General features: G+C 39.6%; 1 protein-coding gene across 4 annotated transcripts in view; it reads left to right on the top strand.

Moving 5' to 3' along the window:
* TLN2 (talin 2) overlaps positions 1–22,564 on the top strand; it is a 352,127-nt gene that overhangs the window by 181,139 nt on the left and 148,424 nt on the right. For all 4 annotated transcript variants that reach the window (XM_038419198.2, XM_038419194.2, XM_038419199.2 and 1 more), the window contains 9 exons: positions 3,173–3,270; positions 4,242–4,371; positions 5,906–6,058; positions 7,696–7,838; positions 10,134–10,261; positions 15,055–15,118; positions 17,598–17,702; positions 20,533–20,688; positions 22,067–22,168. In XM_038419198.2, the coding sequence (XP_038275126.1) occupies positions 3,173–3,270; positions 4,242–4,371; positions 5,906–6,058; positions 7,696–7,838; positions 10,134–10,261; positions 15,055–15,118; positions 17,598–17,702; positions 20,533–20,688; positions 22,067–22,168 (1,079 nt within the window). The remainder of the gene's footprint in view (positions 1–3,172; positions 3,271–4,241; positions 4,372–5,905; positions 6,059–7,695; positions 7,839–10,133; positions 10,262–15,054; positions 15,119–17,597; positions 17,703–20,532; positions 20,689–22,066; positions 22,169–22,564) is intronic.

Here is a 22,564-nt window from a genome sequence, read left to right as displayed (position 1 = left end):
GAGTGTTTTAGCAGGGCCTTATATATGGATATAAGAAAAGGCATTTTATTAGTCCAGTCTTGTACGGTGCTGAATGTACTCAACTTCTGTTGAAAACAATAGATATTTAGGGCTGCATATCTTTTAAAGGTCAGGTGCAAGAGGAAGGGAACTCATCTAACTACAGTTTTTCTCTTGTTTAGATGGTTTTTAAAAACATACAACTGCATTGCAATAAGTGTGTGAATGACACTGCTAAGTGGAAATATAATTACTGAGCTACTGTATTATACCTCTTTTGCTGATGAAGCTAACTGACAAGTTTGACATTCCCCAGGGTACAATCCGGATCATAGGACAGCTGTGCCCCATTAATTCTCCAGTGTGGTATATGCTATGCACTCCTTGGCTGTGTGAGCGTCAACTCTGCCCACTCATGCCAGCCTCTAGCATGCAAGTCACCGCCAGACAAATACCAGAGTGCTATGCCCAGCCACTCTTGAAGTACATGTCAAGCGACACCTGCATATCCCTAGTTGCAGCCTTGCACCCCAGAAATGTACCAACTTGTACAGCTCAGTTACTTACTGGGCAATACAAGTGCATAAAGTCCATCATTTTAACAAAGAAAATGATTATGCCACCAGCCTTTGTTACCTGAGTAGATTCCCCAAGCCCTTCTGCCAAAAGCACACTGGATTAAAACATTAAAATAAGTTTATTAACTACAGATAGATTTTAAGTGATTAAAAGTGATGTAGACACAGAAGATGAGAATTGGTTACAAAAAGAAATAAAAGGAAAAAACCGCAAGCTGTTTCCTGAACTTTACCAAGACTAAATTTGAAACAATCAGCTTTTCTCACCACTCGCAATGTTGCAGGCAGTTCACAGTTCTTAGTACACAGGCTGGGGTCCCTTCCCAGGCTGGGACTAATTTTTCCCAGTTCCAAGTCCTTCAAGCAATCTTGTTTCAGTAGAGGTGCAGGAGGAGAGAGTTGGCCAGGCCCTTTTTATATCCTGACCATTTTTTACTGATAAAGTCTTTGCTGTTTCATGGGATCCGGATGCCCCATTGCTAGAGCCCTGCAAATCTGTGGATATCCGCAGCTCATTTTTGCAAATCGCGGATTGGATGAGGATACAAATTTTATATCTAAAGTCCTGCGGGTATCTGCAGATCATTTGGGGACTACAGATTTGATGCAGATAAAAAAATTTGTATCTGTGTAGAGCTCTATCCATTACCTATATGAGCTGCACTCAGTCCTTCATATGAATTGCAAATCCTTGCTTGCACCTTCTGTATACCTGCAACTTGAGGTGTTTCTGGGGATGATGTGCCAGTCCTTTGTTATTTCTAAAGAGTGAGTCTGTGGGCATTCCCCAGACTTACAGCATGTTTCAGTAACAAACACATGGCAAATCTCATAACTCCATCTACAGTGCTGATGCACACATATTAAACAGGGCAGTAATATTCAGTAGACTGTGACTTCTCCAAGGATACCTCGCAAGACGTACTTTGTACAAGGATTATCATAATTTTGTAAAAGTGGTGAGCATTATAGTGTAGACTGTCATGACAGGTTAGTTTGGGATACTACATAATTACACCAAGTGATACAGACTGGTTGGCTTTTCACTGTCACACCAGCACCAGAATGCAATAAACACAATATGCTATTTTTCTGTACGATAAATATGTACTGTGCAAAGGTCATTGCTTGTCCATGATTGAACTGAGAGGAATGAACATTTGGAGCTATATTAGATGCACAATTTGTGGAATGATTTGATGTAGTTGACTGTATGCTGAATTTATGTTTCCAAATCATCACTGTGTGTATGGGTTTGCTTTCCAGTGATTAGCTTCTTAAATTAATATATGTAAGGAACTTTCTGGTGTGTTTTTTACTTTCAGGAGCTTTGGGAAAGATTTCTCCATTAAAACTCCATATTTTTAGGCTAAATTCCTCTGAGAAGCTTATTTCTTCATAAATTGTAATTTGAGACAGGTTACACAGCATCTATTAAAAACGCAAGCAGAATTTTTCTTTGAAAGCTGGCTCAAAGCAGTTTGTATAAAAATCACTATCTTTAGGTGTTTAACCATTTTATTCAACAAGAAGATAAACCTCTATAGGCTTTATTGGCAGAAACTATGGTCTTTATTTTGTTGCCCTTCTAATGGCTGGTAGTCTGTACAGACCTGACTCTACATTATTGCTTTTAACATGTATCATTAAAGAGATTGTGAAGTGTTTAGTCCAAAGTATGTGCAGCATACTCACAGACACTGTTATGACAGATACAAAAGAGGAATAACTTCACATAGTTGAAATTGCCAGGAAAGTACTATCAATTGAATTAGATGTTTTTGTGGATTCTTAGTTTATTCAGTGAAACACTTTCATCAAAGTTGCTTTCTTAAATTTTAAAACTCCTGAGAAAGGTAGCCAGGTCAAGCTCTAGTGGATTTTGAGCAGAATAAAGTTCCAGAATTTGAGGCCATGTGATGGAGAATTCTGGGTCGTGGACTCCTGCAATTTCTTCCTTAAGTACGGGCAGAGAAAATGTGGCAGAGCACTGGGAAAGAAAGCCTTTGAAACATTGGGATTCTAGGCAACTTTAGGGCTTTACAGATGTTAATCCTCGCTATAAATTTCACATGAAACTGTGCCGAGAGCCTGTGTAGAGCACTTAGCACATGTTTAAGTTGCTCTCATTTCTTTGTCTTGCTTGTGTTTTCCAGTATTTGTTAAGCACTGACAATGTGAGTAGTGCTATTTAGGACAGAAAGAGAGTTGCATGTTTTAAAGTTGAACTGTTGGTTTGTAGTATGAAGTGACTGAAAACTCTGTTAGCCTAAATCTGAACTCTTCTGCATTTTTGATTGTTATAAAAGTATCTTATTCAAGTATAATTAATTATAACTATGTGTTTACACATGCAGGATGAGGTTTGCTTGATGAACCATCCACTTCAGTCTAGAGTAAAGCCTATCTTTAAAATTCTGCCCTCTTCAGTCTAAGCTACATTTTCTTTAACTGGAGTAACTATACTTCTGCCAAACACTCGTTAAGAGTGGAGGGTAAATTGACAGAAGCTTGAACTTGAATTCTGGTCACCATATTGTTTTTCTTTGTTTGTTTTACCACAGTAATAGTGCCTTTTCTGTTTTGTTCCTCAGCCTCTGACTATGGACTATTCTTGTCAGATGAAGATCCTCGGAAAGGTATTTGGTTGGAAGCTGGAAGAACACTGGATTATTATATGCTGCGAAGCGGGGTAAGGCAAAATTCTGTCATTTTTTTCACCAACAGATTTAGAGACAGTCATACAGTACAAAGAACTTTAGTCCTTTAAAAACATTTGGATGCAAGGACAAACCACTTGTTATCCTACAAGCGTCAGATTTGGCAACCACGGTAGAACAGAATACCCAGCTAAAAGAATGAAAAATACACACTAATTTTCCGAGTAAGACACAAATATTGGTCAATTTGCATCCAAACGTATAGATTGGTAAGGTACCAAGAAGTGGTTTAGCCTTTTCGTTCCAAAGAAGGCATTCTCCTTACTTTGTTACGTGTGAGTGGGAAGCAGAAGTGAATTGATATTTTTAATAGGATTTGAATTCCTGGGTGAGATTCTGTGCCGAGCCTTTGAGAGGTGCAGTGCAGAACTAGCACCTTTAAGCCACCTTTATGCCTACCCAATCATGGGCTGCTCTAGGGGCCATAGAGACCACAGGTGTAACTTGGACAACCTGTGGGGCCTAACTAACAGCTGGCCCGAACTTCCGCAGTGCTGCAACCCTACCCCTGACACACTCTTCCTGACCCTAGCTCCACCTCAATATGTCCTGTATGCCAGGGCTTGTGAGGGGTCCTCAGCACCATTATGGCTGGTCTTTCATAGTATTTGTACTGGGGAAATTCTCTGGGAGTAGCCAGGGCTTTTAGATCCCCTTCATGCCGCTCTGGCATGAAAACTCTGCAGCAGGTTATTGAAGCCCTGAAGAATAGGGTTTAGTAGTGTCACTTACACATTTTTTAAACTAAAGCAATGTTGACTGTCAATGCCAGAACTAGCCCCTGATGCAGGCAACAAACTTTTAAAGTTTGTCTAAATAGTTCTTAAAAAATAATGTTTTTGTATTTGTCAAATTAAAACTTCAGTCTGCTCCAGATTTCAGTGGTTTACTGGCTTGGAATGGTTCTGAAGCTGCGTAATTCTTTGTGTGGTTTATTCCCTAGGATATTTTGGAGTACAAAAAGAAACAGAGACCTCAGAAAATACGAATGCTGGATGGGGCAGTGAAAACAGTTATGGTGGATGATTCTAAAACTGTCGGTGAATTGCTGGTTACCATTTGCAGCAGGATAGGTGAGATTTCTTGGTCTGAATCTCTAAGGGAATATGATTTTTTCCCCCTATGTTTTTTACTTTGGGTTTCAGGATTCTGTGCATGTTAGATACAGCGATTTATCAACATCAGCCTTGTTATGCCTGTTTGAAAATAGGTAGTGTTCAGCATCAGTTACACTGCATTAAAATACTCAGAATGGCTTTTTTCCCATTCTATAAAGTGGTTGCATCTGCCTTCCTGTGTGACTCAGTAGGGATTTACACCTTAAATGTTTTGCTACCAGATAGCACTTACCAGTCAGAGGCACTTAAGTTTTTTGACACGTAATGTTCTAAATATTTCAGTATTTATTTCTTCCACAGACAGTTTCCTTCTGTGAGGTGGTGAAATAAAACTAGCTTTGTGCCTAACTAATGTTTAAGCCGAGATAGAATTTACTCTTCTATCTTATTGAGTGGCTAAAGTTTCTATTTATATTAATGTGATCACTAATGACATACAGGACTGGTTTATGCTAGTGCCTTAATTCTGGTTTGAATTGAGTACTAAGTTTAAATATGAATTGCACATTGAAAAACTGCTACCATTTAGTGGTCAGTGAAAAAGTAGGTCATTTCTCCAGGTGATGTAAAGCAATAGCTTGGTGACCTTGAATGCCTTCTTGCGTTTTCACCTGCCCATTTCGCAAACATGCCTAGCCAAGGGGACCCATATTATTGTCACTTCTAGACTTCACTGTGATATTGTGTTCTGTTTGGAGTTGACCATGGAAGCCACATGGTCATGCTCAGAGCAGCTGGTTTACAGTATGGCTCCTTAGTCATCTTAGACTCTTTCTGACCTATATAGCACAACTCACATTGTCAGTGCTTAACAAATACTGGAAAACACAAGCAAGACAAAGAAATGAGAGCAACTTAAACATGTGCTAAGTGCTCTATGCAGGCTCTCGGCACAGTTTCATGTGAAATTTATAGCGAGGATTAACATCTGTAAAGCCCTAAAGTTGCCTAGAATCCCAGTGTTTCAGAGGCTTTCTTTCCCAGTGCTCTGCCACATTTTCTCTGCCCGTACTTAAGGAAGAAATTGCAGGAGTCCACGACCCAGAATTCTCCATCACATGGCCTCAAATTCTGGAATTTTATTCTGCTCAAAATCCACTAGAGTTTGACCTGGTTACCTTTCTCAGGAGTTTTAAAATTTAAGAAAGCAACTTTCTTGAGACTGATAAAAGATAAATACTGAATCAACTCTACATGCACAGAGTGTATAGTTTTTTGAAGGATAATTTTCTGAGTCTGATAGAGGGATGTTGTGCTTTTAGTGCCAATTTTTGTTGGAAAGATTGACTACGTACCATACTCAATAAATTCATATAATAATACCTTTTAGCACCTGGTCTGGAATGTATTTAGATATTAACTTCAAATATACTATACTAATATTTTAATCAATATTTAGAATAAACCTTTTCCTGCTGTCCTAGTATACGTTACATTTTCATGTATTGGCTGCTGGAGTTGCATGCTTATCCTGTGTTCACACTTGTAGGAATAACCAATTATGAAGAGTACTCCGTAATTCAGGAGAGCATTGAGGAGAAAAAGGAAGAGGGCACAGGTACACTTAAGAAAGACAGGACGTTGTTACGAGATGAAAGAAAAATGGAGAAGTTGAAGGCGAAGCTTCATACAGATGATGATTGTGAGTACTGTAACTCAAGAGGCTGTTTGACTAGTTGGGTGTGTTTCTGGAGAACCATCATGTAGGGGGGAAGAGAAGAACCCAGAAGGTAGATACTGGTTTGGGGACATTTCTCATGAGATTATCTGCTGCACTTAACCTTTCATTTACAAATCCAGGAAAATGTTATATGACTAGGCGGAGTATCAGATACTTTATGTGCCTGTGGTGTCTTATTGCTGCAGTGCTTTTTTTAAATCCAGTTGAAAAGCTGTTCGCCACAGGAGGACAGTTGTTATTATGTATGTTGAAAACTAGTTCAAGATCCAGTCGTAGTGATTTCTGTTGTTGGTGGAGGGATTTCAGTCCCACAGTGGTCTCGCTACATTCTGCTGAGGAAGGTTATTTGTTCAACTACTTATGCCATCTCATTCTTCTGATTCATTGCCCTTGCCCTGGAAGTCAATGAAATGTTGTTTTGCCTCTGTCTGTATGTAAAATCTAAAGGATATATTCCAAGAAAGCAAAACATTGCTTGCCTTGTTACATGTCTTTGACTAGTCATCAGTGTAGAGTGCTCACAATACAGCAAAGCAAAACAGTTTTTAAGTGGCACACTATCTGCATTCCATCTTGCGTAAAGGCTCTGACCTTAAGTTCCTCATTTTTGGCATGTGTTTTTGCCCCTGTTGTTTGAATCACAGGCCAATGTTTTAAAACAATGTGAAATTAAGAATAGGAAGCTCTAGGGACAAAACGTATTTGTATGCCCATAGTTGATTCAGTTTTATCCCACTGCTTGGAAGACAAGTGAAACTCATGTGTAAGCTACAACTGTCTTTGCATTTGCTTCCAGTAATTTTAATAAATTATGCTACAACAAATTCCCGCTGAAATCTAACTAAAATTGGCATTATTCATTTGCTGATATTTTGGACTGTAATATCAATTGCAACCTCCATAGCATCAACTGAGAAGTGGAGCAGATTCATTCATATGATGGGCGCTCATTCCACGATACATCTGTTTAGCTTGAAAGAAAATTTACAGAACCTCACAGAATCTTATCACTTTAGCACTGTGCACATTTCATCTAGCTAACTTGTATTTCTGTATCATGCATTACTGTAGTTTCAAGTGCAAATATTGTCTCAGACAGGCAGAACACACATGAATTCAATGTATGTAAATGCGTATGTAGAGCACACTTTGCATCCTGGTTTAAGGCAGTGGCTCACAACCAGAGGCCTGGGGCCTCCTGGGGGCCACGAGCAGGTTTCAGGGTGTCCGACAAGCAGGACCAGTGTTAGACTCACTGTGGCACAGGTCAGAAAGCTGAAGTCCTTCTGCATGCGGCTGAAACCCGGGACCCTGAGCCCCGCCACCTGGGGCTGAAACAGAAGCCGAGCAACTTAGCTTTGCAGAGCCCCCTGTGGCGTGGGGCCCTAGGCAGTTGCCCTACTTACTACCCTTTAACGCTGGCCCTGGTTTTTATATGCAGAAAACCTCTTGTGGCACAAGTGAGCCATGGAGTTTTTATAGCACATTGCGGGGGAGACCTCAGAAAGAAAAAGGTTGAGAACTCGTGGTTTAGGGTAATTTTTGCAAGATAAAATATAAATTTGTGATATTATAAGGGGGTTGTGTTTCTGTTCCAGTAAACTGGCTAGATCATAGTCGAACATTCAGAGAACAAGGAGTTGATGAAAATGAAACACTACTGCTGAGGCGAAAATTCTTTTATTCAGACCAGAATGTAGATTCAAGAGATCCTGTTCAGCTGAACTTGCTTTATGTTCAGGTATAGTATGTATAGCAGAGAAACCTCTTCCATCCTACTGAGGAATTCTGTGTGATATTGTTATAGCTAATACTGTAATTGCTTGTGTATTTAGCTGTCTCATGTTCTTATTTCTTTACCATCCCATCCCTGTATTTGAATTGGAACTTAGGGAAGTTCTATATCTCTTTCATGAGCCTCATTTCTGGAGTTGGGAGTAGGTCTTGATGTCTGGCTTGCAGGACCAAATTTTTTTCTCGCTTATCTTTTGCAACCCCACACACAATTGTGTGAAGAGGGGAGTTGCAGCATTTGAAGACTATGGGTTTGTCTGTTAACTGAGGGCAGACTGCCTCAGGAAAAATATTAATGATGGATAATTCTGAAAAAACGCTCCTTGACTTTTCCAGACTGGTTGAGATGTTGGCAGCTTAAAAAATGATTTACTGTTAAAATGAGCAAATTGGATGTGTAGGCCATCGTAAAAATGGCATTTGGAGTTATTTTGTGTCTTGGTGTGCAAGTTAGAACCACTTTTCCCATTTTCGATGGCCTTGTTTATAATGACTCAACTGACCATATTGAGATGGGAGATGCATTTATGTATTGTTTGGGGAAGAGGCCAGAGCACCTGCTCTCATTTTAAAAGTGGGTTTCCATTTGTTTGCCCTTAATTTTCATAATCATTAAAGTTCTCTTAATTGCCATGTCTTAAAGCTGAATTCTCTTTGGCTTTCACAGGGGCATTGGGGCTACCAGAAAAAGGCAAAAAATATATGAGCCAGATGGGTAAACTCTGCAGAGGGAATAGTTAGCTAAATACTTAAAGCACCCCTGCTTTTAAATTCTATTTGTTTTACTGCTAACTTATAAAAATGTTGTCTAAAATAGACAAGTTGGTTCTAACAAAACATATTGTTGTAATACATCAATAGTATGAACACAATAGTTTAACACTAGAGTTCAAGTACAAGTTTTTTCCAAACATCCTAAATGTGCACCTTAAGCAAATGTGTAAAAAAATAACTTCTTGGGAATTAATTATGTGGTATGGAGATTAAGTAATAGGTCAGTCCTCCTCAATCTGGTACAGGTCCATGATTACTGAAGGTTTGACATCAGATGACTGTTCAGGCTGAGAGAGAGAAAAGTTCTTCAAGGGTGGGTCCCTGTCTGTATTTCATTTCGGGGATACACATGTTGTCCATGCCCCTGGAGTTGGAGAATTTTGGTCTGTGCATGTGCCTCTGCTCTCCTTGTGCCTCCAACCAAGGAGAGAAAAGGTGGAGCAGGCCAACTGTGTCTCTAGTTCTTTCTTACCACCTCATGGCCTGGGTTGGAACCTCCAGTGTTCGGAGCTCTCCTTTGGGTTCTTCGTTCTTTAAATATTAAACATTGCCTTTGTGCTTTTTGCATATAGTTATTTCCACAGTTTGTAGTTTTAATGCAACTAAATAGACCTACTCTTTCAACCTCTAAGGACTTGGGACATGGAAAGTCCCAGGGCCAGGACTCTAACATCCATAAAGGAAGGGCTTCTTTGGTACCAAGCCCCGTTTCAGTGACACCCATTCCACCAGTACCATCAAAGTCTCTGGGTCCGTCAGTACCAGTGCAATCAAAGCTGCCGCCACCAATGGTAGCAACATGAAGTCTCCCTCTTCTGACCAGTTCAGTACAAGTGGCTCAGATCCCTCACCCTCCAAGGAAGTCAGAGACTTACACTGCACCAGAGAATGTCTTTGCTCTTTCCCCATCATCAGAACCTTTCCTAATGAGAGAGATGGTGACTCTACCAGTTGATGTTACCTCAGACCAGTGGTTTTCAACCTGGGGTCCATTTAGATAGACTATATCTAAGGGGTCCGAGAAACAGTTTTGACATTTCAGTATCTTTTGCAATCACTAAATTTACACACATGACAAGAAAGGAAAATTCAGGTGGCGGTCATCCATCATGGTTCATACATCTGTAATCACTATTTTCCATGTTAATTATGTAGATAACTTTCCTTTCTATTACAGTATGGTATATTGTATATGAATCACATGAAGTATTTAGGCAAGAGGTTCAGTTTTGCAAACTGAGGCAGCTCTCTTGGCCTCAGTGGAACTGTGCAGATTTACACCAGAGGAACCTGGCCCTTCGTTTATTTTGTTAGTTACAAACATATCCACAATGGAATAATAGATGCATTCCGACAGGATTTCCTTGCTTGCTGCTTGATTCTTGGCTTGTGTTCTGGCTGTTCAGGAATTTCAAAGACACTGTAACTGCTTCTGATGTGCCTGACATGTCTCTACTTACCTTTATAGGCTCGAGATGACATTCTGAATGGCTCCCATCCAGTCTCCTTCGAGAAGGCTTGTGAGTTTGGAGGCTTTCAAGCACAAATCCAGTTTGGACCTCATGTAGAGCACAAACACAAACCTGGATTTTTAGAGTAAACCATTTTTGCTAATTTCTAAATCTGTGTGTCATTCTGTCCATGCAGCAATGTATAAAACAGTGGGTGTGTTCTGTGTTTCTGTCCTCTTAGACTGATCCTTGATGATCAGTCAGTGCCGTTTCTTAAATCGTGACCTCAGTGAGCTTTATATTTAATTTAAGGTATTCAAGAGAATCTCTTAAAAATGATGGTGTGCTTTGGAACATACAATGCTTCAACTTTGATTGTCGAGAACTCTTAGTTATTGTAACAGTTCCCTAAAGCGACTGTTACATGATGCTCAGTTATGCAGACAAATCACAGAAGCAAATATCCTTCACTTCCAATTAATTTGATTAATCAGACTTCCTGTGTACCATCTGTGTTTAGTCTCACTACTGATTGGTCGATGACTTTTTACTTAAAGAGCTACTGATGTCTCAGAAAACACTGTATGTAATAGACTGAATTTATTCCTGGTCCTCATTAGTTTTTACTGAGACTGGTTGCGTAACAATTACATAACAGTATCTTGATTTCTTCAGGGTTTGACCATTGTCTGTATATTCCCCTCCTGATGTGATATAGTGGGATGCTGTAGAAGCGCTAAGATAATACTAAGCGAAGGTTATGACACCTGGATCTAGTCTTCACCGCAGTTGTTTCTTTTTAAAGACATTATTCCTTTTTTTTTAAAATTATTATTTTAAGAAATTAGTTTTCTCATCACAGCAGGGTTTCCCATATTAGAGCTCATTTAACTTCTCTCAGACTGCTGTGCTATGTCAACAGAGTTCAGCTGCTGATAACCTTTTCAGGTTTAGTCTTTCCTGCTTAATTCCAAAGAATAAAAAAATTGTCATACCCAGCAGCTCTCTGTGTGTTGGACACAAACTGCAGAATGTAGATTTCCACTGTGCAGGCTGTGGCAGACATACGTAACTCATTAAACTACAAAATCCATTGCAGTATAAGGACTAGGTTTACTTGGTCCTGCCTCAGCACAGTGGGCTGAACTTGATGACCTCTCAAGGTCCCTGCACCCATCCTGTGTTTCTAGGATTGTATAATTCTATCTTTGACAAACAATATATAAATAATTGAATTTCATATCTTAGGAGAGAGAGGAGAGTTTTCCTCTAGTGAAATACACATACAGCTCAACTTAAAAAGAGCCTGTTGTCTCTAGGGTTTTTTCTTAGAAATGATTTTATTTTAAAAAGCCATAATTCAGTCAGACTAGTGAGGCATTTTACGTGACGCTGATTGAAACAGTATATATCCATTGAGCAGGCGCATGCCAATTCTTGCATGTACCTTTCATTAGCCTTTTTGTAAAATTCAGTTTATGTTCCTTGATCAGCTTTTCCAGGTGTTCTTATTTTTTCTGTTGAAATGTATTGATATGTTTAATCTAAGTCTGAGAGTTTAAGTTGCATGTAAGTTGCACATTACAACTCAACTGAAATACGGTTGAGCAGTGTTCATTGACTAAACAATGTGACCTCAATACAGAACAGGCTTCTACAAGAGATTCCATCTGCTTATACAAAAACAAATAAAGCAAATAGGGTTGATTACTTTTCAGCATTTTTCCAAAACAGATTGGTTTAGTTTCCAAAACATACAGTATGTTTATAGGGAAAGCTCCTTAATATTATCCTTTTTTGTCATTGATAAATGACTCTTGGCAAATAAAGATTATTGCCTGCATTTTATTAACACTTAGATACTGGTTGTTGGAATTTCCTTACAGAATATGCCAAAATAAATATCCATTAGTATTAACTGTGAAAGTTCCTGGTTGATCAAATCTTAAATAGCTGGATGAAGAAATATTTAAGTTTTGCATGGTACCTACTCAGGCAGGCTGTGCTTTTAAATTTGAGAAAATAGCTATTCGAGAGGTCTTAAAGAAGCCTTTTTTCATTGGTATGCAAATAAAAGAGGAGTATTAAGTAGCTAAACTGCCCACCCAGATTTCTGGTCTCCAAGCAAAACCAGTAACCAATCACATAGCTCCTTTAATCCAAGCTATTTTGTAACAAGCAATAACTACCCCTTTGTGATGTTTTCTTTCTTAATGAACATTAGAAAAATGTTCTTGATTCTCATGACAAATATCAAACTTTGGCAGCATGTGTTTAATATTTTAAGCAAGTGATAGAGCAAAACTTGTAGAGGACTAAATTACTTAAATGCTGCTTGCTATTGGATGTTGGACAGAATGAATAGTTCAACAGACAAGCAATTAAAGAGATTTCACTGTACTAGGAGTGTGATATTTAGGTGGTTTTGTGAGCACAATTAAACGAACTGCTAAGTAAGATTCAATTATAGTGTCACAGCATAGATGAACAAATACGTATTTTCTTCAGAAGTAGGATTAAAATAATTTTAAACAGTGGATATATCTATACTGCAGTGTAAGCCCAGGGTTAGTAGAACTTGAGTCAGTAGACCCTGGGTTTGTTAATTTAGGGCGTGAGCCCCTTCGCTCATTTGCAACCCTGGGTTAAGAATTGTTGAACTCTGAGGCCAAACTTGCAGCTCCAGCATCTATGCTGCATTATGCATTGGTCCCACCACCAATATGCCAGACTTAGAATCATAGAATATTAGGGTTGGAAAAGACCTTGGGAGGTCATCTTGCCCAACCCACTGCTCAAAGCAGGACCAACCCCAACTAAATCATCCCAGACGGGGCTTTGTCAAGGGGGGTCTTAAAAACCTCTAAAGGATGGAGATTCCACCACCTCCTTAGGTAACCCATTCCTGTGCTTCACTACTCTCCTAGTGAAATAGTGTTTCCTAATATCCAACTTAGACCTTTCCCACTGCAACTGGAGACCATCTGCCACCACTAAAAATAGCCTAGCTCCATCCTCTTTGGAACCCTCTTTAGGTAGTTTAAGACTGCTATCAAATCCCCCCTCACTTGTCTCTTCTGCAAACTAAATAAGCCCTCAGCTTTTCCTCATAGGTGATGTGCCCTAGCCCCCTAATCCTTTTTGTTGCCCTCTGCTGGACTCTCTCCAATTTGTCCACATTCTTTCTGTCCTGGGGGGCCAAAACTGGACGCAGTACTCCAGATGTGGCCTCACCAGTGCCAAATAGTGAGGAATAATCACTTCCCTCAACCTGCTGGCAATGCTCCTACTGATGCAGCCCAATATGCCGTTAGCCTTCTTGGCAACGAGGGCACACTGTTGACTCATATCCAGCTTCTCGTCCCTTGTAATTCCCAGGTCCTTTTCTGCAGAACTGCTGCTTAACCAGTCGGACCCCAGCCTGTAGCAGTGCATGGGATTCTTCCGTCCTAAATGCAGGACTCTGCACTTGTCCTTGTTGAACCTCATCAGATTCCTTTTGGCCTAGTTAATCCTCCAATTTGTCTAGGTCACTCTGGAACCTATCCCTACCCTCCAGTGTATCTACCTCTCCCCCCCACAGCTTACTGTCATCCGTGAACTTGCTGAGGGTGAAATCCATCCCATCATCCAGACCATTAATGACCTTCCTAAAATGAATCCACTCTAGCCCTTTGTGGTGCAGTTTAGGAAAATTTGACTCTCCGCCAAAGTTGACTGTCCAGAGGACAAAGAAAGTCAGCCCATGGCATTGTGGGATACATTTGGCAGACTCCCAGAGCACGAGTACAATGGGGCTGTGTCTACACTGCAAAGCGGTATGGCTTGAACACTGGGTCCCAGCTTGACTCAGGTTCAGACCCTCAATCCCCTTGGGGTCTTGGTATTCTGGGTCTGAGTCCTGGTTAGCATAATTTGTGTGTAGATGGAAGGTGGGGTTTGGCTGGAGTCTGCGTTTGAACCCTGGACTTGCATTGCAGTGTAGACATAGCTAGTATTACAATAAGTCCTTCTTTCCATCCATGATATCACTACTTGTGTAGTGCACTATAAATACAAAGCCCTACAAGATAATGATCCCAAAGACTAATTTAAATGACTGGTAGCAAATAATAATAATTGCTTGGCGCTTACTGGGTGATTTGCCACTTCACTTTCTTGTGTGTAACTGAGGCCCTGGAGTGAGAATGGGAAGAGGAGTGCGTAAAAGGAAGGAGATACCTCTGAAGAATCGTGTTCAGTGGCTGCCCTTAGACTGACATCTGCTCCAAGTGGGCTGAGATTTTTGTGATTTGAGAGCCTTTTAAAGCTAAATTCCACCTTGGGGACTGAACAATTTAATTCACTTCATGTTTCGAGACCTTAAGTGCCACAGAAATTAACACTGGTTATTTGTTACTTTTGTTTTCGGGATGCTACTGATATTAAGCATCCACTTAACTGCTTTTGTGGATAAAATTTTATTCTTCCAACACTTCTGGAGAGATGGGGAGAAATAGGTACTAGTGCACACATTAATAAATTGTAGTGCTACTAGAAAGCAGAGGTAGTGACTGAACTGCAGATGTATAGTTGGCTTGTACTTTGATTTCTTTCCCTAAAGTTAAATAAAATCAGTGTTTAACATCTGTATATGAACTCTTTTGAGCAATATTTCAAATTGTTGAAATATATCAGAAGGTTTAGTGAAGGAAAGAATCCCAGTTATTTACTTTGTCGGCCAGAAAAATATGAATTATCATCACATAAGGATGTAGCTGAAATGGCTATTTTTAATGCCAGTTCATCTCCTTAACCTCACCTCTGATATTTAGTCAGTCATGGTCTTCTTTCATCATATGGTATTTTATGCCTGTTTTAGGAACCAAAGGAGCGTATTGTTGGCAAAGAGGTAACGGGAAGCAAAGCCATTGTTTAACTGTAGTATTTTTTTTCCAGTCTGAAAGAATTCCTGCCTAAAGAATACATCAAACAAAGAGGAGCTGAAAAGAAAATATTTCAGGTAATTATGAAACTGAAAAATGTAATAGTTTCTTGTCTTCTGTAAGTGTAATAAGAGTTTGTTTTCACAGCTCTGTAGTCTGTGCATGTCCTCTGCTTACATAATATATTCTCACTAACTCAAGTGTAAAGATGCTGACAACCTCTCTTTTTTTCCATTGGAAGATTTATTATCCTTTTGTTGTTGTTGTTGAAGGTTATTCTCTTTTCAGTATATGTTCAAAGTTCCTTAGACCTTTTTCTCAATTATGTTGAACCATGAAGATGTGCATTGGCACTGAAATAGAAGCACACTTAAGGAGGTCAGTTTAATTTTATCCATAGAACTTCTCATGCCTTCATAGCTCAAGTGTGAGCTTCCGGCATTGTGTACGACAGAATTCTGTTGGCAAATGCTTGAATTCAGAGAGGTGGCTGGGAAGGATCAAATTGGAAATGACTGAAATGATCAAATACACAACATGCTAAAACTGCGGGAAATGTTTTATAGGATCTTGCACTGATGTGTCAGTGTTGATTAATATATAAACTTGGCAACATATAAGTATATGAGCAATTTTATCTAGTTTGGAAAATTCTGAAGTTAGCGGCTGATATATGGTTATTCACATCATGAAAGAAAATGGCAGTGACATGATCTCAGCATGGAACATAATTTTAATTATGCACTGCTAAAGTTTGTCAAGTGCTATCCTCTTTATCCCTCACACTCCCAGTCAATGAATTCTTAACTCATGAATTTGTTATAGGTGGAATTACTACTGCCACCTATAGTTGTGGTTGCCCAACCCTTTTCCAGGCTGGATGTCAGCCACTGACTGAATTTTTTTTGCAATATTTCAGCAAAAATGGCTCAGCAAGATGAGATTAGGGGGAAATACATTGTTTTGTCAGTGTTAAAAATAATTGTTGCAACAGATTTGTTGAGACGCTGTAGCACCTACATACTTAGGAGGATGGACTTGAAATTTGGCAGGGGGTTTTCTTGTTGTTAGGGTTGTGTCATTTGCCATCCCTGTGACAAGCAGTCCCAATTTGACCAAGTTATAGGCTTCAGAAGAATATCTTTTTAAATGTTTTCAAGAGGCTTATTGGAGTGAGTTTGGCAGCTAAATTATCCAAATAATCCATCTGCACTGAGTGTGCTCCAGCCTCTGCGAGTTCCTGTGTGTGCCAACTGGTCTATACATACACAGTCCCAACAATGCCAACTGACGGTGCTCCATCTTGGGGATACAGTGGCTCCTTCCAGCTACCATGGGCCATTGTGGTGCTGGTCACCAGATCAGAGAACAGGGAGGCAGTTCCCTATGTCCCTGATTCTCCCTCTGCTGGCACACGGTCAGAATAGAAGAGGACAAAGGAGAGAAGGAAACGGGCTCATGGAAAGGCAGAAGGAGATAACAGAAGGTGTGGGCAAGGCACAAAGGGAATATATTAAGTTAAGGGAAGGCAGAGGCTGGGAGCAGGGGATGGATTGTGAGACGGGCTGGGGTGAGGAGCTGAAAGGGAGAGGGCCAAGAGAAAGAGGAGTGGGGGAGATTAGGATTGGTTGAGCAAAGGGACTGGGCCAAGAAGCTCTAGAGGAGTAACAGTGACAGTAATAGGGTAGTAATAGACCAGTAAGCCTTCCTTCAATATCAAGTTACTTGATTTAAATGATAGTTTAAAAAAGAATTCAAAACCTAGAGGATCATATCATCATTGGGATGAACCAGTTTGGCTTCTGTATGGAACTCAATATTGGAACTCCTTGAGCATGTCAACAAAGTACTGGATAAAGCGGACCAGCTAACATTAAAGTTATATTCATCTCTAATGGCAATATCTCAAAAAGGATACAACAGAGAGAGAGGGATTCAGAGGCAAATATCAAAATGATTATGGAGGTGGAAGAACCCTGTAAAGAGAGAAATGATTGGGCCTCTTTACCTTAGAGAGGAGTGGAAAAAAAAAAAGGTGATATACAAAATAATGGATAGTATAGTAAAGGTAGATCAATGAAAATGACAGGTGTCAAGTTTATAACTAATAGAAGGAAGTGCTGTGTTGCACAACTATCATGTGGCTTTGAATTTCACAGCCTATCATGGGCTAAGTATAGCAAGATTTTTTCAAAGATTGGTCATTTGTGTGTATGCTGGGAATCTCCAGAGTGGCTTTATGTAAGGTCCGAACATTTTTTGAAGGGATATTAAACTTCCATGATTTGAGGGATAAACATAACTGATGATGATTAGGCAGAAACTTGCCCTTTGGGCAGCTTGTTCCGTAATTGTTTGTGTCAGAAAATTTGAATATATAACTTTGCTAACATTTCTGCCCAGCAATATTTTGATTTAATTAGTTTCACAATTAAAAAGCAGCCCCGCTCAGTTAAAAGCTGGCACACATCACTTTCAGTTCCTTTCATAGTTTCCAGTGGGCATTATTTCTATTCAGTTTAAGTTATACAAAGTAAAACTGAGCTCTTGTTCTAGGAACACAAGAATTGTGGAGAGATGACTGAAATTGAAGCCAAAGTGAAGTATGTTAAGCTAGCACGCTCCCTCAGGACATATGGAGTATCCTTCTTTCTTGTTAAGGTAAGTTGAGATTATGCTGGCAACAGATGTACTTGATTATGTATTACCCCAGACCACTTTCTGAAAGCAAAGTTTGCATATCCAAGGTTTAAGCCTATAGGACTGCCTTTTCCACTAAAAAGAGAGCTCACTGAATTGGATTGTGGTAGCATCAGAGCACCGTTATGCTAGATTCAATTGGCCCCATTATGCTAGATTCAGTTGGCAGGGTCAAAGGCAGCCTTTCTCAGGCTTTGACTTGTTTTAATTGACCTACTAAAATATTTTCTCATCAAAACATTTAGAAAAACACCACAAGTCTGCTTTTCCCAGCTTGGGGGTTTACCTGAATATGCATATTGAAATCTCTGCATTTTACAAGAACCATATTCTCAACTGTGCAGTTATTTTATCTTACACTTCATACAGCCATCAGCTTAAGGACTTGAATTTTCTGCATTTAAAGTCACAATAATATTATAATTGGGAGAAGATGACTAAATCATGACTTGGCAGATATAGAATTGTTTTACTGCTGTTAAACAAGACTTGAATCATTGCTTGATCAGTGTTCTCTCAATAAGGTGGTCCAGGTAAGAAGAGAACTGCAGTCTAGATTTTCCATCCTTCGTTCCCAAATTAGGATCCTAAATCCATCAAGTGACCTGATTTTCTGAAGTGCTGAGCACCCACAAATTCCACTGAAGCTGATGGAACATTCAGGTGCTCTGCTGAAAGTGTAATGGATGATAACTTTCTAAAAGTGTGACATCATTAATTAGCTTTTGCTCCTTTAAGTAGAAGTGACACTGTCGTATTAGGCACCTTTTTATGGAGACCTATTAAAGTAGAATCTCATATCTGAGGCTGTTGTTTTCAGACATCATAGGCCAGTATTAATTTTATCCACTGGAGAGAATATATGGTGTGCATTTGGCATCTTCCCAGGGATACCTATTACATGCTTATTTGATTTTGTTCTCTGTATGTATTTATTCCATTTTCCTAAATTTGTTTTCTTTTCTTGCAAAAACCTAAATACTTCATTACTGTCCAGTGCATTAAATTATTTTGCAAGTGAATTAAGTGGCTTCCAATATAATGATTTATGAATGAAGAACTAAGTGGTTCTTCAGGATCGTAAGTAATGAAATTTAATTTGGGCATTAATTTTAAAAGAAAAAATTCTGGAATTATTTAGAAAGCACAATAAGCTAGTGGTGGTTTCACACTGGTTTCATCAGCTAATCATGAAGTTGTATGTTAGAAGCTATCATGAAAATATCTGCAATTTTCAGTAACTGAAATATTAAAACTATACAAGCATGCATATTTACAACAAGCAATCAAGTTGAGAATTTAGTCCGATTTTTTCAGCGATGACTAACTGGATCATTAGGCTGAAGATAGAAATACTTACCCTTGCATTTTCATGGATGTGTGTTTGACTCCATGATTTTTACTTGTAGCTTGAAGCAAATAGTGACTGAATCATTCTGTAACTATGGCATAGAACTTCAGTCTGAAAGAAGTGTGTGAGAGGAACGTGGAATAATTTGAAGCCCAGGTCTGATACTGAACAAAGGACGTAGGACATAAATAGGAGCTGATTCTCTGTAGCCCACGACATAAATTCAGGGGGAGCAGAACATATGGACTCATTTGCGTTTCATGATAGATTTTTTTTGTTGCACGGTAAATTGGTATCTGGTCCTTGCTCTATGGACAACAACGAGGAGTCTGATGGCACCTTAAAGACTAACAGATGTATTTGGGCATAAGCTTTCATGGGTAAAAAGCCCCATTTCTTCAAATGCAACTGAAGAAGTGGGTTTTTTTAAGCACAAAAGCTTATGCCCAAATAAATCTGTTAGTCTTTAAGGTGCCACTTGTCATTGAACTGTGATGTGAGCTGTTTTCAATCTAATTTTTAAATTAGAAAGCTAGCGTACAGAAATACTACCACCAGGGTAGTTGAAAATAACTTTCAAAGATTTGGACTGTAAAATGCCTTTTTTATTTGAAGGAAGGTTTCTTCTCCCCATCACAAGCTGTTACTTGTACTGAATTGCACAGTGAAGGTCAGTGGCAGTTTAATGTCTTCAAGCTGTACCAGATTAAGGGTGAAGACAGATTCTCAAGACCGGAGTAAAGCTTTGAACATGAGTAGAATTTTGGTGTGAAATCTGTTGACTCGCATCTCTTTCCAAGTTATGCTAAGTGCAGTATCTGCATCTAGGAAGCAAAGTAGGATAGATGTGGACCACCTAGAAGGAAGTTGTAATGAAAAATCAAACAATAACTATAGAATGTGACGCTCCATTGTTCTGTAGCTTGGATAGTCACTTCAATCAGTAAAAGTGGATGCAAGTTGCTACCAAACCACAGTGGCAGTGATAGTCACATCACACCAGTGTAAATGACTACACAAGAATGAAACCATAGTCTAAAAGTCACTGGAGATGTGTATCCTACCACTTAATTCTGGTGTGTGTTCAGAGCTGTGTGTCTTTTAGAGGATAACTGGACTGAGTCCCTCTTGGCATTTAATTTAACCATGTTGTAGGTAAGATGAAAAAAAGGCTTAACGATTGAGGCTTTGAATACAATACAGTGTTTTGAAAATGAATGAAAAAACACTTCTAGCAGTGTGTCAACATTAAATTAATCAATGCACTTGCCATGTCCAGAGAAACTAAGTTTGGGCCTTTGAATTGTCCTCTGGAGTACATCAAGTTTTTACTTTATGTAAGTGTAACCAGTCACTGTCATTCCCACTCTACTTCCTTCTTTCCCCTCTGACATATGCCAGTTGGTAAATGAAAACTAATCCCTGATACTTCCACTACAGGAAAAAATGAAAGGCAAAAACAAGCTGGTTCCTCGTTTGCTGGGCATCACCAAAGACTCAGTGATGCGTGTGGATGAAAAGACCAAGGAGGTGTTGCAGGAATGGCCACTGACGACTGTGAAGCGCTGGGCAGCCTCTCCAAAAAGCTTCACTCTGGTACTCTTTCTGTATGTTGTTACAGAGAAGGAGGGTTGTGTCTGTCATGGGGAAAGGAACGTGGACTGATGTACTAAATTGATTGGCCCTATAAGGTTTAGTTTAATTTAGTCCTGAAGAAACAACTGGGCCAATTTTCTTATGGCCAACAAGTACATAACCCCAAGTACATAACCCCACCCTGATTATCCAAAGCACTGTTTTAAAGAGCCATCTATCTGCCTGACATCTGCTAATTTTGGTTGTGAATAATCAAGGTTTTCAGAGGGCAGTATAAAAGTGACAGACAGGCTGTGAAACTAAATAGGGCTAAAGAAAATGCCTTACGGTGAGAGACTTAAAGAGCTCAATTTGTTTAGCTTATCAAAAAGATGATTGAGAAATGACTTGATAATGGTGTGTAAGTACCTTCCTGGAGAGAAGATGCTGGAGGCTCTTCAGTTAGTGCAGGGGTTCTTAACCTTTTTCTTTCTGAATCCCCCCCAACATGCTATTAAAAACTCTCCAGCCCGCCTGTGGCACAACAACTGGTTTTCTGAATATAAAAGCTGCCATTAGGGGGTAGCAAGCAGGGCAATTGCTTGGGGCCCCATGCCACAGGGGGCCCTGTGAAGATACATTGCTCAGGCTTCAGCTTCCATCCCAGGTGGCGGGGCACAGAGCCCCAAGCTTCAGCCCCATGCAGTGTGGCTTTGACTTTCTGCTCTGTGCCCCAGGCCTGGTTGAGAACCACTGGTCTAGTGGAGAAAGACGTATTGAGAACCAATGGCTGGAACTTGATTCAGACAAGATTAAATTAGAAATAAGGCACACATTTGTAAGTAAGGGTAAGAAATCATTGTACCAAACTGCCAAGGAATGTGGTAGATTTTCTGTCTCTTGAAGTCTTCAGATCAAGACTGGATGATGCCTTTCTGGAAGAAAAGGTTTAGTCACACACAAGTTAATAGGTATAGTGCAAGGGTATAGGGTGAAATTCTGTGGCCTGTTACACGTAGGAGGTCAGAGTATGTGATTTAATGATCCATTCTGGCCTTAAAATCAATAAATGTATGAAATGGATCCAATCAAAAGAGCCTTTTTTCCCTGACATAGTTTATTGTGGAGCCTTGGAATGGTTTTATCTGCTGTTACAGCCATTAGCTATAAGAAGACATCAAAGGTAAAAGGAAATTTCAGCTGCTTTTTTCAGCTGGGTTTTGGCTTTGGTGTAGACCCTGATCCTTACGTGGTAGATATGAGTTTGTTGGATTAAAAGCAAAATAAAGTTAAAAATGTATTTCCTTATCTCTAATTTTGGTCATCTGAATACAGTTGATGTTCATTTATTTAAATTCCATTCCCAAGGGTGAGCTGCTTGTACTTTTTTTTCCCTCAGGACTTTGGTGAATATCAAGAAAGTTACTACTCAGTACAAACCACTGAAGGAGAACAGATCTCTCAGCTAATTGCAGGTTACATTGATATCATATTGAAGAAGGTAAAACTTAAGGATGTCAGTAAAAGTACAGTAAAATTAGTAAATGCAATGTCTCACTCACAAAAGATAGGTTACCTGATAGCAGTATTCAGAGTAGCAGCCATGTTAGTCTGTATTCGCAAAAAGAAAAGGAGTACTTGTGGCACCTTAGAGACTAACAAATTTATTAGAGCATAAGCTTTCGTGAGCTACAGCTCACTTCATCGGATGTATTGGTCCACCTAGACTTGTCCTTTGTGAGAAGCTGGAGACTTTCCTCTCCCCGTCTTGCTGGGCTTCTTGGCTGGAGCTATGGAAGGGGACCGATGCTGGATCGCAGATGGTACCGGCAGGGTGCTGCACTCCGAGGTCACGGTGCTCGGTGCCAAATTAGAGAGCTGATGAAGTGAGCTGTAG

Source organism: Dermochelys coriacea, chromosome 10, assembly GCF_009764565.3.
Source record: "Dermochelys coriacea isolate rDerCor1 chromosome 10, rDerCor1.pri.v4, whole genome shotgun sequence".
In the NCBI taxonomy this organism is placed as follows: Eukaryota; Metazoa; Chordata; order Testudines; family Dermochelyidae; genus Dermochelys; species Dermochelys coriacea.
This window is presented reverse-complemented; position numbering and strand designations above follow the sequence as displayed.